The sequence below is a fragment of the Rhinoderma darwinii genome, chromosome 4 (genome assembly GCF_050947455.1).
Source record: "Rhinoderma darwinii isolate aRhiDar2 chromosome 4, aRhiDar2.hap1, whole genome shotgun sequence".
NCBI lineage: Eukaryota > Metazoa > Chordata > Amphibia > Anura > Rhinodermatidae > Rhinoderma > Rhinoderma darwinii.
Window position 1 is genome coordinate 85158576 of NC_134690.1, and position 16315 is coordinate 85174890.

General features: G+C 46.5%; 1 protein-coding gene across 1 annotated transcript in view; it reads left to right on the forward strand.

The window, feature by feature from the left end:
* Nucleotides 1-14335: 14335 nt before the first annotated feature.
* The window catches only part of ADIPOQ (adiponectin, C1Q and collagen domain containing), a 35314-nt gene continuing 33334 nt past the window's right edge, over nt 14336-16315 (forward strand). The window contains exons 1-2 of the mRNA XM_075863944.1: nt 14336-14389; nt 14543-14762. Coding sequence (XP_075720059.1) covers nt 14561-14762 — 202 coding nt within the window. The 5' untranslated portion in view covers nt 14336-14389; nt 14543-14560. The remainder of the gene's footprint in view (nt 14390-14542; nt 14763-16315) is intronic.

Sequence of the window (16315 nt, forward strand, 5' to 3'; positions counted from 1 at the left end):
AACAGGACACAGGTCACAGTCTATAGTCGTATAGTGTACCTTTGGTAGCTCAGACAGTAGCTAGACAGGTTCGGCTGGGACTAGAGAGCAGGCAGGCGCCAGGCATGGTGTAGCAGGACAAGCGTGGTATACAGCACAGCACGACTTCGGCTCAACACGGCACTTGACCAGTATAGCAGGGGATACAGGTTACAGGTAGCAGGGACGGGAAAGACTGGGAACTGGAAAACACTTAGGAGACCATTTGTTTAGACATACTATGATAATGACAATAACGCTCAGGCATTGCAGGGAGGGGCTAGGGCCTTCTTATAGTCCAGGGTGATCATGGGCTAATTTTAGTACTAATTTCAGGTGCACGCGCTGGCCCTTTAAGAGCGGGACCCAGCGTGTGTGGCCTGGACATGGCACTGGTGAGACACGTGGTGTGAGAGCTCCGGCGTCCTGACTGACTTCCAGCCCGATTAACAGCGTCTAATAGCACTTTACATCGCACTAATGCGAAGGGTAACACGCGGTAAAGCTACCACACCGGCAAGAAGCGATCAAGGGAGAACGAGAAGCGGCATTCCCCACTACTTTACGGACCCTGGTTCACCTGCTTCCTCGCCTCAGCAAACCAATATGGCGGTCCGGGGTGCGGCCGCATCTGCAGCGCCTTCAGGAGCGAGGTCGTCCTCGGAGCTGACACAGGACTTTCCATCTCTCCTGGTCCGGGGTGAGTCTTCCATGGTCCCATCACAGGGCACTGAGCGGGGTCCCGATATGCTGGCACTCACGTCACAGATGGCGGGCATTCCCACTAAAACAGACATGAAAGGATATATTTCCCGCCTTGAAGCGGTGTGTAAAACAGAGATACGTTCTCTGAAAGAGGACATTTACCATATTAATACTACTGTGGCGGCCATTGAAGTAACCACGCATACACTTCAACAACAACAGGTTTCCCAACAAAGTTTATTAGATCAGCATTCTGCTCACATTCAATTATTATTTGATATGGCTGATGACGCTGAAAATCGCAATAGAAGGAATAACATCAGAGTTAGAGGTATCCCTGAAGCTAAAGGACCCCAAGATCTCATTCCTACATTGATTGGGATTTTTAACACGCTATTGGAAAAACCGGTTGACTCCCGGTTGGAAATCTATAGAGCGCATCGTACCCTGGGTCCGAAAAGCACAGATCTGGCGAGACCACGTGATGTAGTGTGCAGGATACATTTCTTCCAAATTAAAGAGTCCATTATGCGTCAAGCGCGTAACAAGGGTGTTTTGGACTTTGACGGTGCTCCGGTGCAATTGCTGGCAGATCTTTCCCGCTCTACACTGGTAAAGCGGAGAGCCTTGAGGCCGCTACTAATGGTACTTCGGGAGAAAGATATTCCGTATTCGTGGGGATACCCGTTTCAATTGCAAGTTCGACGAGGTTCGGCTACCTACTCGGTGTACTCCCCAGACGACATCCCTGAGTTCATAGCTGCTCTGGACTTGCCTCCTATTGTTATTTCTGATTGGCCGCTCTTTCCGCCATTGCCACAGCGCCCGCCACGGCGTAACTCCAGGGTGGAAAATTACTCGGCTCCGGCTCGCCGTAGACGACTTCAGGCTCCGATGGTCCCGGAATCAACTCGGTTGGAACCATGATGCGAAATCAGCTTCTCCCATAGCCTCTCAGGACTTCCTTGATTGTGATGCTGTTTTTTGAGGCTAGGGGTAATATGTGGAAATGGTCCTGTCCTAAACATTAGATTTATTATGTTGCTGCTTCCCTATTTTTCTCCAGATTTTGAGTTACATAAAAGTTGCTTGTCATGTTACAGTATGGTTTTACAGGCCCTGAGAGGGAGCAGGAAGCTAAAGCTTGGGCGCGAGCATGACTTGCTCTTATTGGCTGCCATGCTCTAAGATGAAACAGTAGGTGGGGGGAGCCCGAGATGTAATGGCTCATAGCCTCGAATTTACTAATCCCTCTCATATCCTACGCCCATGGCCTGGTCTTGATGGTCCCTTTGAATGATATGGGAGATAGCATAAGCCATAGTTAAAACCCCCTCCCCATCTGGATAGATATATGGGTTTCTTGTGGAAGGGTCCCCGGAGTTGGCAGGGGACAGATGGAGAGAGGGTTCCCCATCCTTAAATACTTACCCCCTAGATCTCTTTGATAAATGGAGTTCCGAAGGGGGATTAGGCCAGGGCGGGGGGTTTCTCTTGTGCTTTCTGTGGGGTGTCTATTCATACCTACTCCCTCCACCTTTCTAACAGGGCCCGATATATTGCATTATGTTCTGGTTCCTTCTCTTGAACGTGATAATGTCATGTATTTGTGTCGTTCTTTTACAGGTGCCTTTAACCCGTTAGTGACCGGCCCATCGTGTTTCTACGTCGGTCACTAACGGGCCTTATTCCGATGCCATAGACTTTTTACGTCGCGGCATCGGAATAAGTTTACAGAGCAGGGAGCTGTCAAATCTCCCTGCTCTCAGCTGCTAGAGGCAGCTGAGGGCTGGGAGCGTCCCTGCTCTGCCAGATGAGATCGATATTCGTATCGATCTCACCCGTTTAACCCCTCAGATGCGGTGCGCAATAGCGAGCACCGCATCTGAGTGGTTTTGGAGAGAGGAAGGGAGCTCCCTCTCTCCCCCACCGACACCCGGCGATACGATCGCCGAGTGTCTGTGTCTCCAATGGCAGCTGGGGGTCTAATAAAGGCCCCCAGGTCTGCCTGGAGTCAATGCCTGCTAGATCATGCCGCAAAAGTATTGCAGTGTATTATAAATGCGATCGGAGAATCGCATATTATAGTCCCCTAGTGGGACTAGTAAAAAAGTGAAAAAAAAGTTTCATAAAGTTAATTTAAAAAAAAATGTGAAAAAAAATGAAAAACCCAGCTTTTCCCCTCACAAAATGCTTTACTATTAAAAAAACAAAATAAAGTAAAAAAGTTACACATATTTGGTATAGCCGCCTCCGTAACGACCCCGACTATAAATCTATTACATTATTTAACCCGCACGGTGAACGCCGTAAAAAATGTAATAAAAAACTATGGAAAAATTGCTGTTTTCTGTGAATACTGACTTTAAAAAAATGTGATAAAAAGTGATCAAAAAGTCGTATCTACTCCAAAATGGTACCAATAAAAACTAAAAGTCTTCCCGCAAAAACAAAAGCCCTCATACAACCGCATCGGAGAAAAAATAAAAACGTTACGGCTCTTCAAATATGGAGACACAAAAACAAATAATTTTGAAAAAAAAGCGTTTTTACTGTGTAAAAGTAGTAAAACATACAAAAACTATAAAAATTTGGTATCGTTGCAATCGTAACAACCCGCTGAATAAAGTTATTGTGTTATTTATATCACACGGTAAACGGCGTAGATTTAAGACGCGAAAAAGAGTGGCGAAATTTCAGGTTTTTTTCTATTTTCCCCCAAATAAAAGTTAATAAAAGTTAATCAATAAATAATATGTCCCCCAAAATGGTGCTATTGAAAAGTACAACTTGTCCCGCAAAAAACAAGACCTTATACAGCTATGTCGACGCAAAAATAAAAACGTTATAGCTCTTGGAATGAGACGATGGAAAAACGTAAAAAATGGCCTGGTCATTAAGGTCCAAAATAGGCTGGTCATTAAGGGGTTAAGGGCTAAACATATCGTTGTCCCGCCGCAGTTTCTCTGTTTTCTTTTTTAATAAGGTGGATGTTTATATCAATGTTCTCGGGCTTACGGAAGTTGGTTGGGATCATCCTTCTTCCATAGTTTAGTCAACTCCGTACGTAGGTGGTGTTCTCCTACGCATTGAAGACTTTACATATAATTCTTTCCCCTCAACTTAGTAGTTTTGGGGCTGGAACACCGTCTGTGGTGATTTCCATAGTGTCATAATTGTTTTCTGTCTCTCTTTGTTTATTGTTTGCTCTTCTTCTCTCCCGCCCCGCCCCACTCCCTTCCCCACTTGTCGCTGTCCTCTTTCCTGATGGAGTCCCTAAATTGCTGCTCGTTAAATGAGCGTGGATTCAACACGCCGTAGAAACGCTCTCAGATTTTGTATCATATGCACAAGCAGCGTGTCCAGATTTTGTTTCTACAGGAGACGCATTTCAGGAGTGAACATGTGCCTACTTTGACTCATAGGTACTATACACAGCGGTTCCAAAGTACCAACCCGGAAGCTAAGTCAAGAGGAGTGAGTATTGCGATACATAGATCTCTTCCGGTGTCTATTGTAGAAACCCGATCTGATGCTCATGGGCGCTTTTTGTTTGTGAAACTTCAGGTCTGTGGGAAAATGTTCACAGTGGCTAATCTATACCTCCCTAATCATGATCAGGTGCGCACTTGCAGGAGCTACTTGACAGAATTCGCTAACTTTACAGAGGGCCTCTTGATCACTGCTGGTGACTTTAATTTTGTCTTAGACCGAGTTATGGACTCGTCTTCGGGCAGGTCCTCGGTAGCAGCAACACAGCTATCTGCTCTTAAGGCTAAACTTTTTGCAATGCAGCTGGTGGATGTTTGGAGGATACTTAACCCTCAAACAAGGGATTATACCTTCTATTCTGCGGTCCATGACATGTACAGCAGGAAAGACATGTTCTTTGTGAGTCATCATTTATTGTCCTGGGCCCTGGTGTCTCGGATTGGTTCTATGATTTGGACAGATCATGCGCCAGTTTTCCTCTCACTACAGTTCCCGGGTGGGGGGGCGAAGGAATGGCATTGGAAGCTAAATCCTCTCCTTTTGAAGGATTCGGTGTGTCGAACGGCTGTCACCCGTTCGATCTCCGAGTTCCTAGATTATCACACCCTAGATTCCACCCCCCTACCGACACAGTGGGAAGCACTGAAGAGTGTTGTGAGAGGTATCTTTATCTAACAAGGCTCCAGGCTAAAAAAAGAGAGAGCTTTTAAAATGAAGAAGTTACTGTCTTGTATTCAGTCCCTAGAGTCCGCACATAAACAGTCTCGACAGCCTCAAACGTTAGCGGAATTATCAGAGGCCAGGAATTCCTTGAGAGGGTTGTTGGATCAGGCTCAGGCCTCTTTCAGAGATCGTGCTAGGGGTTTCTTTTATCAACACTCTAATAAGTGTGGCAGAGCACTAGCCAGAGCGCTCAAGCCACGGGTCCCCACCTCTTATATTCCAACGATTAAGTCGTGCTCGGGTGACATTAAACATAAGCCAGAAGAGATAGTGCAAACCTTTCGGGAGTATTACCACTCCTTGTATAATCTGAGGGGCCCGTTACAAGATATGTCTTCTACTGCTCTGCAAAGGAAAATTGACCAGTATGTGGCTAAAACAGCTCTGCCAGAACTGGAAAGAGCTGACACCGAGGAGTTGAGCGCGGATTTTTCCGACGCGGAAATCCAGGGCGTCATCAAGTCCGCTCCGTCGGGTACAAGTCCGGGCCCGGATGCTTTCCCGACGTCCTTTTACAAGGCTTTTCTTCCGCAGCTCCTTCCCTTTATGACTAGGGTATTCAACTCGGTCACGTCGTTGATGCCCTTCACGCCGCAAACATTAGAAGCTACCATTACGGTTATTCCTAAACCAGGGAAGGACCATTCTATCTGTGCCAATTACTGCCCGATTTCTCTAATAAATGTTGATGTTAAGCATTATTCTAAGGCAATTGCAAATAGATTGGCACCTCTGCTTCCGAGAATCATCCATACTGATCAAGCGGGGTTTGTCCTCCGGAGAGAAGCGAGGGACAATACCAATAAAACTCTTCTCCTGATGTCCCATGCGAAGAAAAGGTCCATACCCACTTGTCTGATCTCGGTAGATGCAGAGAAAGCTTTCGACCGAGTCCACTGGGTTTTATTGAGATCGGCCTTACAACAAATGGGAATTGGCCCGGTAATGATAGGGAGGATCCTTTCTCTATATCAGAAACCCACGGCTAGAGTCAGGGCCAATGGCATCTTCTCCGCATCTCTACAGCTTGCTAACGGAACCAGACAGGGGTGCCCGCTATCCCCATTACTATATGTTATCACAATGGAACATCTGGCAGTGGCTATCCGTAAATCTCCAGATATTTCTGGGATTCGGGTGGGTCGCGAACATCATAAGCTGGCGTTATATGCAGACAACCTCTTATTATTCATTACTAATCCTGTTATTTCCTTCCTGGTGCTTATCCGGGAATTTGAGGAGTTCGGAAGGGTTAGTAATTTCAAGGTCAATTACACAAAGACGGAAGCGCTAAATGTATCTCTTCCACAGGAGTCGGTTGATCTTCTAAGATCATCCTTCTCTTTCAAATGGCAAGCGACATCTATCAAACACCTGGGGGTTCAGATTCCTGGCACTCTGGCGGATCTGTACTCCCTTAATTATCCTCCCTTAATGCAACGTACGCTGAAAGATCTACAATCCTATGACAGAGCACAATTGTCATGGTTTGGACGTATCAATGCCATCAAAATGGACATCCTCCCTCGGTTCTTGTATCTATTTCAGGCAATCCCTGTTATGGTTCCTAGGGCATATTTTAAGACGTTGGAGGCAGCGTTTCGTAAGTTCGTCTGGGGCACTCTGAGGCCTCGCATCAGCATGAGCTCACTGTCTCGCCCTAAACTGAAAGGGGGAGTGGGACTCCCAGATTTGGGGCTGTACCACCAAGCTGTTGTTCTTTCTAGAGTGATAGATTGGTTTCATAATGGCACCAATAAACAATGGGTGGGGATTGAGAGGTCCTTGGTGGCACTCTCTCTGAGATCGCTGCCGTGGATCCTGCCGGATCATCGACCAGCCCTCTCGACCCTTCCTATGCTTACCCATCACTTTCTCACTCTCTGGGACAGATCGATGGTTCGAAAGGGGCTTTCCCATAGACCAGGACTTCTTAGCCCTCTGTTTGACAACTCCGAGTTTCCACCGGCTGTTCACAAAGCTACCTTTTTGAGCTGGACCGCTTCGGAGGATACTAGGCTGTGTCAGGTGATGTCAGATGGGGGTCGCCTCCCTCCGTTACATATGTTGAGAGAGACCTGCCCGGAGAGGACTCTTTCATGGCTGGAATATGCACAATTGTCTACCTTTCTACACTCGGCCTTGCTGGATGGTATGTGCATCTCCACGACCACGTCCTTTGAATCGTTGTTGCTTTTACAAGAGCCACCTGCTCGTGTGATCTCCAAGATGTATGCCATCCTATTGGAGACTTCTGTCAATCAGCCCCCTGCATATGTTAGCGCATGGGAAGAGGACCTAGGTTTCTCCATATCTTTGCTTGATTGGGACAGGGTTTTCCTCCTGACCCATAAAATGCCAATGGCTTGCCACGCTCAGGAGAAAAATGTTAAAATATTGACCAGATGGTACCGTTGCCCACAGATTTTGCATAAAATGTACCCAGAAGTGTCAGACGTCTGTTGGCGGTGTGGCAACGAGACAGGCACGATGTTGCACATTTGGTGGTCATGTCCAGTGTTACAGACTTTTTGGAAAGCGGTGTTTGACATCTATGCATTGATGGAGTGTGCTCCTATCATACCCACTCCTCAGATGGCTCTGTTATCCTTGATTCCGGGTCCTCTGTCAGGCATAAAAAAGGGCCTACTCAGGCATTTTCTGACAGCAGCACGGACAGTTATTCCTAGATACTGGAAGACTTCTGCTGTGCCTACGATTGGTGAATGGGTTGCGGAAATGGACCTACTGTGTAGAATGGAGTCTCTTCTTGCAGAAGACAGAGGCTGCTATGACGCGGTTCTTTCTCTGTGGAACACATGGTCATCCTTCAAATCTGGTCCTCATTTCGCAGACTGGTTGAGCTAGAGAATTCCACATGGTGGTCTGTATAGCCAGGTCCTGATTGGGCTTCATCGGAAATGGAGGCGGTTCAATATTCCTCTTGTGGTAATGTCTCTGCTACTAGCACTCATTAATATTCCTCATCTTCCTTCCCTTGCTCTTCTTTTGTCCGTCTTGTCCTTCCTTTCTTTTTGTCTTCTTTTGGTTTGTCTCAATCTTTTCTCTTCTTACCTGTTCAGGGAGAGGTTGGTCACTTTTCACAATGTGTGTCCAGTCAGGAATTATGTGCCTTGCAAATATAGAGGGGCATTCTCTACCTCATATGCCATGTGCCCGACTATATATTTTTCTAAATGCAGGTGACAACCGCCCTGGAGTAACAAGGATATTGATGTACATAAGCGTTCGCTTCTATCTATATGATATGATATGTTTTGATATGATATGTTATGATCGATTACGAAAGTATTCACGCACTCTGTTCTTGTTCTTGTGTGTTTGTAAACTTTACAATAAAAATCCACATTATGAAGAAAAAAAAAAAAGAGCGGGACCCAGCCGGGAGAAGCGGAAGTTAGCGCTGGCGTCTCCTGAGGAGGAGATGGAGACCAGCACTCACAGTTCCATGGCTGCGGGCGTCAGGAGGTGAGTGAGTCTGACGGCCCGCGGCCACGGGCATGTCAGTGTCCCCCCTCTTACGCCCCCTCCTCTTGAGGCCAGAGAGAGAAACTTCGTCAGGAGTGTAGGGGCATTGAGGTTCTCCTCTTTCTCCTATGACCTTTCTTCAGGACCAAACCCCCTCCAATTCACCAAATAAAAGATTCTTCCTCTCACTCTCTTGGTGTCCAGGATATCCTTAACCTCAAAAGTCTCTGATGAACCGCTGCGAGCCACTGCAAAAGCGGAAGTCTTGGAGTAGCGGTTCAAGATCACTAGCTTCAGCAAGGAGACATGGAAGGAGTTGGGGATCTTGAGGGTATGAGGCAACCGAAGCTTGTAGGAGATAGGGTTGATTTGTTGCAAAATCTCGAAGAGTCCAAGGAACCTGGGAGCAAATTTGTACGATGGCACCCTCAGCAGGATTTTCCTAGAGGACAGCCAGACCTTAGTACATGGAAGGAACTGGGGAGGCTCTCGTCTTCTTGTGTCTGCCTTTCTCTTCATGCGGTCGACTGCCAGCGGAATAGAAGATCGAGTCTGCTGCCAGATCTGTAGAAAGTCCCTGAATGCAGAGTCAGCTGAAGGGACCTGGGACGTAGTGGAAACAGGAAGAGGTATTCAAGGGTGTTTGCCATAGACAATGAAGAATGGACCCTTAGCGGTGGACTCACTAGTGTGGTTGTTGTAGAAGAACTCAGCCCAAGGAAGCAGCTGCACCCAGTCATCATGCTGCCTGGAGATAAAGTGTCATAGATAGTTCTCCATAATCTGGTTTATTCTCTCGACTTGACCATTGGACTTCGAATGATAGGCAGAAGAAAAGTCCAACTTCCCCGAGGAGTACGCGGAGGGCTCTCCAGAACTTTGAGGTGAACTGAACTTCCCGATCCGGCACAATATGTAGAGGCAAGCCATGTAGACGGAAGATGTGTTGGATGAAGAGATTGGCCAGTCGGGAAGCTGATGCTAGGCCGGTCAGTGGAACGAAATGAGCCATCTTGGATCGGTCCACCACCACCCAGACCAACCTGTAACCAGCAGAGAAAGGCAGGTCCTTGAAAAAGTCTATAGCAATATGTTGCCAGGGGGCATCGGGCTAGAGCAGGCCCGCCGGTTTGGAGTGGGCAACTTTATTTGCTGTGCCACACCGTGCAGTAGGAGACAAAGTCTGTGATGTCTTTGGGCAGCGTGGGCCACCAGAACTGACGAGCAATCAGGTCTCTGGTTTTACGGACACCCACGTGACCTGCCAATTTGGAACTGTGTCCCCAGCGGAGGATTATTCTTCTGTCAGCCAGACGCACAAAAGTTCTCCCCGGTGGAATGTCCCTAACTTGCAGGGGGTTGACAGGGATGATGCAGGATGGGTTAATGATACTCTGTGGAGACTCCATAGTGTCCTCTGTCTTGAATGACCTGGACAGGGCATCGGCCCTCAAATTCTTGTCGGCCGGACGGTAGAGGAGCTCAAACTGGAACCGGGCAAAGAACAGCGACCACCTGGCCTGACGGGGATTTAGTCATTGGGCCGTCTGGAGATAAGTGAGGTTCTTGTGGTCCGTGAATATCAAGATGGGATGAACTGCGCCCTCTAATAGATGTCTCCACTCCTCCAGAGCCAATTTGATGGCCAGTAACGCCCGATCCCCAATCAAGAAGTTGCGTTCTGCGGAAGAGAAGAGCTTAGAATAATAGTCACATACCATTGACTTGCCTTTGGAACCTCTCTGGAACAGGAGAGCACCAGCACCGACAGAGGAGGCGTCCACCTCCAACGAGAGCTGTCGAGAAATATCTGGATGATGGAGGATAGAGGCTGACATGAAGGCACTCTTTAGGCTATTAAATGCAGCCTCTGCTTCTGGTGTCCACACCTTGGCATTCATGCCCTTCTTGGTGAGGTTAGAAATAGGAGATGTCAGTGAGGAGAAGTTTGGAATGAACTGTCTGTAGAAATTGGGGAATCTCAGGAAGCGCTGTATGGCCCTCAAGCCTTGAGGGCGTGGAAATTCCCAGACGGACTTTACCTTTTCAGGATCCATCTTGAGACCTTGATTCGAAATGATGTAGCCCAGGAAGGATAGAGCATCTTTCTCAAACACGCACTTCCCCAACTTGGCATACAGGCGATTCTCCCTTAACTGCAGCAAAACTTGACGGACATGTCTCCGCTGAGTCATGGGATCTGGAGAGAAAATCAAGATGTCATCAGGATAGACCACAATATAAACATAGAGGAGGCCACAGAAGATGTCATTAACGAACTCCTGGAAGACCGCGGGGGCATTACACAGGCCGAAGGGCATTACTAGATATTCATAGTGTCCGTCACGGATGTTAAATGCAGTCTTCCATTCGTCACCCTGGCGAATCCAGATTAAGTTGTAAGCCCCACGCAGGTCTAGTTTAGAAAAAAAACTTGGCCCCACGTATGTGATCAAACAGTTCAGAGATCAATAGCAATGGATATCTATTTTTTAGCGGGATCTGGTTGAGACCCCGGTAGTCGATGCAAGGACTCAGAGAACCATCCTTTTTCTTGACGAAGAAGAACCCGGCTCCTGTCGGGGAGGAAGACTTCCGTATGAAGCCCCTCTTCCAGTTCTCTTTAACAATAGGCGGACATGGACAGAGTCTCTGGCAAGGAGAGAGGATATACCCTACCACGGCGAAGGGATGCACCAGGAACTAGGTCGATAGGACAGTCATACACCCGGTGTGGGGGCAGCGTCTCCGCCTCTTTCTTGCTGAAGACGTCCGAAAATGCAGAATAATGACCAGGCAATCCCGCCAAGGACTGAGGTAGAGGCGGGTGAGCCGAACTAATCTGTACCAGGCAACGGTTGAGACACTCGGGACCCCACTGGAGAACCTCTCCAGAATTCCAGTCCAGGACTGGGGAATGTAGTCGGAGCCAAGGCAGACCCAGCAGCACGGGGTTGGACAAAGAACGAGAGGAGCTCGGAGTGGAGAGCTCCTAATTGAAGCCTCCGCAGTCTGGTCACAGCTATAACTGGGTCTGGCAGAGGTAGTCCATTCACGGATGCAATCATCAACAGCCTCTCCAGAGGGTTAGTGGGCAATTGGAGAAGATCCACCAGATCTTTTCGAATGAAATTAGCAACGGATCCAGAGTCCAGATATGCAGAGACCCGATGCGTTCTCTCGCCGGACACTATGGTCACGGGAATGGACACTTTAGATGAAACTCATTCTTTACCCAAGGTTGTCTCTCCTACCAGGTTGGCTCTGGGGATTTTCGGGACGCAGACGCACAAGATGGCCTCCGAGGCCGCAATATAGACAGAGACCCGAGGTGCGCCTGCGTTGTCTCTCTAGGGTAGATAGCTTAAACTGGTCCATCCTAACAGACTCCTTTGGAGGATCAGCAACTGAGGACAGCAGGGTTTGCTGCAAAGTAGGAACTGGGCTAGGGAGTCCTCCCTCCCGACGAGCTTCTTGGAACCGTTCTCGTATCCTTATATAAATCCGCGTTGCCAGAAGGATGAGGTCATCCAGGGAAGACGGTAGATCTCGGGCGGCAAGCTCGGACTTAATCTCAGGAGGTGTCTCCCTGGCGTAGGTTCAGCAAGGAGGCGGCTGCAGACGAGACTCGTCCAGGCTCCTCAAATACCGTACCAAATGTCCGGAGGAACACCTGGAAGTCACGGGTCTCTGGTCCTTGCCTCTCCCAGATAGGGTTCACCCATGTAAGGGCCCTGCCAGTGAGGAGAGAGATGATGAAAGCGACCCTTGCGCCATCAGACGAAAATGCCCCTGCATACAGGCTAAAGTGGATCTGGCACTGGTTCAAAAAACCACGGCAGGTCCTTGCGTCTTCATCATAGTGGTCAGGAAGTGGCAAAGAAAATCAGAGATCAACACTGCCAGGAGGTGTAGTCAGAGGATCAGTACTGCCAGGAGGTGTAGTAGGAGGAACAACAGCTTGCACCACCAGCCGGCGTGCAATAATGTTCAAGGTCTGGAAGAGTTGTTCCTGTTGAGAGCGGAGATCTAGCATATCCGCCCGCACCTCTTGTGACGTCATCGTGGTCTTGGATTGACCAGCGGGGTCCATGGCCTGAGCGTACTGTCATGTTGGGTACGTGGACCCACTGGGCCGTACCACCTTGACGGTATGGCAGCTGGCCAACAGGACACAGGTCACAGTCTATAGTTTGTATAGTGTACCTGTGGTAGCTCAGACAGTAGTAAGGCAGGCTCGGCTGAGACTAGACAGCAGGCAGGCGCCAGGCCGGGAGAAGCGGAAGTGAACGCTGGCGTCACCTGAGGAGGAGATGGGGACCAGCGCTCAAAGTTCCATGGCTGCGGGCGTCAGGAGGTGAGTGAGCCTGACGGCCCGTGGTCATGACACTGCGGATGTTGCAATATTCCAACAATTGACAATTTCTGCATATGCAATTAAGGGGAGGAAGTGACTATATGTCCTAAAACCCTGCCGCTACTAAGGGTGCGCTCATATAGATATATATATATATCAGCTGTGTCCAGCCTTTTTTTTTTTTTTGCCTGAGCCAAACAGAACTGATGGAAAAATGATGCACTTTGTGCACCTTTCCAGTAGACATTGCCAGACAGAGAAACATTGCAAAACTTTGATCGAACGGTTCATATCAAGTTTGTGCTGTGTTTTGAGTGTATACATCAGGAGCACTTCCGAAATATATTTCAACATGCCCAGACTATACCAAGCCAAATTTATGACAAAACTTTTTGGAATACGTTTGGCCAGTATACGTCTGTAAGCCTTTTTTTTTAAACTGTATATAAAAGCATAGATGTGTTTGTCAATAAAACTGGATCCCGCCCCAAAAATGTTTCTTCACGGAATACTTTTTTCTTAAATTTTTTTTTCAGTGGAAGTCAATGAACATAACAGGCGTAACTCACACAGTTGCTCACGTCTGGAACATACATTCAGTTTCACTATTTAAAAGTGCACTATTTAAAAGTATTGTATACTCGGATGAACATCTATGGAAGCCCCATTACAACTTCGTATAAATAGAGCATTGTACATGAGCCCTTAGAGGGCAGTTACTTTTTCATATGGATGATATAATTGTTGCACAACTTATGCAGCATTAATTCAAAATCGTTGTTATGTGTTTACCCAAGTTCCATTTGCCTAAAATAAACAAATTCTAATGATCCAAAACCATTCAGCATTACAAATATGCTAAAGTTTGGGGCTTTAGGAGGGGGCAATTCTTACTGTACATAGCTGTAGATTATAAAGTATCTGCTCAATGGAGCAAAATATTAAGTGGGTTATTTATCTAAGGGCGAGTTCACATGGCAGATTTTGCGTGGCGGGCCCTGCAGCGGAACTTTTCCTCCCTCCCATTGACATCAATGGGAGGTTTGGGCGGAAACCAGCCGAAGATCAAACAGAAAGATTCTTTTTATCGCTAGCTCAAAAAATCAGCTTGCGGGAAAAAGAAGCATTTGACTCCCATTGACATGAATGGAAGGTGGAATTTTCCAACGCAAAATTTCCTCTGTGTGAACACTACCTTAGGTAGAGTTATGATTTAAAATTCTTTAACGTTTTTTTTTCCATATACAGTAAATAGTCTATTGAAAATAATGCTTTTTCATACAGACCAATACCAATGTATACAATGTACAGAAGCATGAGCTCCATTATCAATGTGTGAGATATGAAATATTACATAAATATTAATATTAGATATCAAATATACATCAAGTTATAATTCGGTCTTCACGTCCTATCAATTCCTCTACTATATATCATAGTATCATGACTAGAGCTCCCAATAGGAGCAAGGAATTTCTGATCCAAATTCTGACCTTTAAATAATCTCCATCTGCAGCAATGCTGGACTGAGTTTTAATTGACAGTGTCATATGTTTGTAGGCAGCTGCACGGGAGACAGATCACTGGCCACTAACTTTCCTCTGGGTAAGACTTTTGCATAGCACTAGACTTGTATTATTTGTATTTTATGTAAAGGCTTGGCATGATTTTAACATAAAGATGATTTTTTTTTTACATAGCGATGTATGAACTGTTTGTCATGATATCTTATTGCATTAGAAATCATTTTAATTCTAGAGACCCTGAATCAGGACAATGCTGGTTCTACATTCAGTGTACACTTTGCTTATACTGGTGCCTCTGTGCATCTTGGCTGAAGATGACCCAACACAACCCCAACGAAATCCTTGTGCAAACTGGATGGGGGGAGCACCGGGATATCCTGGACACAATGGACTACCGGGAAGGGATGGCAAAGAAGGGAAGGAAGGAGTGAAAGGAGAAAGAGGCGAACCAGGTGAGTGTTTGGTTATTGGAGGAGAGATCTGGCCAGGGTATATTTATGGGTTTTTGTATGGGATCCAGCATAACCTAAACATTATTGAATGTGTTAAAGTGAATGACCATGCACACCATGCATAGCTGCTGTATTTTACTTGAGGTGAAATTAGCCACAGAAAATCTTCACAGCCAGATAAGTTTGCACCTAGAATAAGCCATGTAACATCTAGGCTAGAGCTACACATCGACTTTGGTCATGGCACAGTTTGCGCGGCCATAGATCTGCGTGCTTCGCAGGTAATGTGGCCACATTTTGACTTTTATTTCCTGCAATGCAAGCAGGGGGCGATATAGCGATCTTTGGCTGTGTGACCGGTGTCGCATCCAAAGTCACCATATAGCCCTAGTGTTATGTGTACAGTATATACTAGTATATACTAACAGCATTTGAATTCATAAAAATGTATATGTTACCATTATGCATGCAGGTGATTGGCCCGGACCGGTGTCAAATCTTTGACATCTTCTCTTATTACTCCTACATCACTTGCTAGACAGTCATTATTTAAGAAGCAAAGGCTTTTCATTCTATCTGTTTCTCAATTCAAGATCGCTGCTTGCCGTACAGTTATCTTCTAATGAGCCCAGCACCTATGTGTCCATCACATAACCAGGACAGATTTTTATCCACTGGCAGTAAACAATAAATGTTCCTACTGAATGAGATTGTGAAAACTGAGAAATTATTAAAAAATATATATTGGAAAATTGTGTACATTTTCATTGTACAAAGAATAACATTATTTGCTGAAGTGATAACACTCCTTTAAAGAGCCTTTACCCCTAAAATCAAACATTCACTAGTAAATATTGGCAGGGTCCGACTTGCCATTGGGTCCAAGCTTTGACACAATAATGGGCCGCAAAGGTCCAGCAGAGGAGAACCCAATTTTGAGCTGACTTAGGAGCCAATCCTATTTCTTACGGGTAGATTCACACAAAACCTATTAGACTTTATTGATAATATTTCCTGTTTGTGCAATAATATTAGCAAATTATATGATGCAATTAAAAGTGGACGCTTATATGTTCTGTAGATGGAGGATGAGCCTTCAAAATCATTTCCTCTGGTAGACCCAAGGAGTCCTACACTGAATAACAGTCCTTGAGTTAGCAGTGACACAACCTGAGTCTCAGCTGAGTGACAACATTTGTATTAGCTGTGATGGAATCCATATTGAATGTCACCCCGCTCTTTTCCAGAAATGTATATAACTGAGAAACATCCTTGAGTTGTTAGTCCCAATCAGCTACGGACAGTGTCAGGGTGGCTTGCGCTGTGTTCCCTCCAGCGAGAACAAAAACAGACTGGTGGTTCTGCTGAGAGCGCTCTCTCTCAGTCTGTGTGTGTTCTCGAGGGAGGGAACACAGCGCAAGCCGCCCTGACACTGTCCGTAGCTGATTGGACAGTGTCAGAGCGAAGAGATGACGCCCCCTTGCCATTTAGTTAAATAGAAATGCCCCATTGACAGTTCAGGGGCTTATTTACATATCGGGCGCCGAATATAA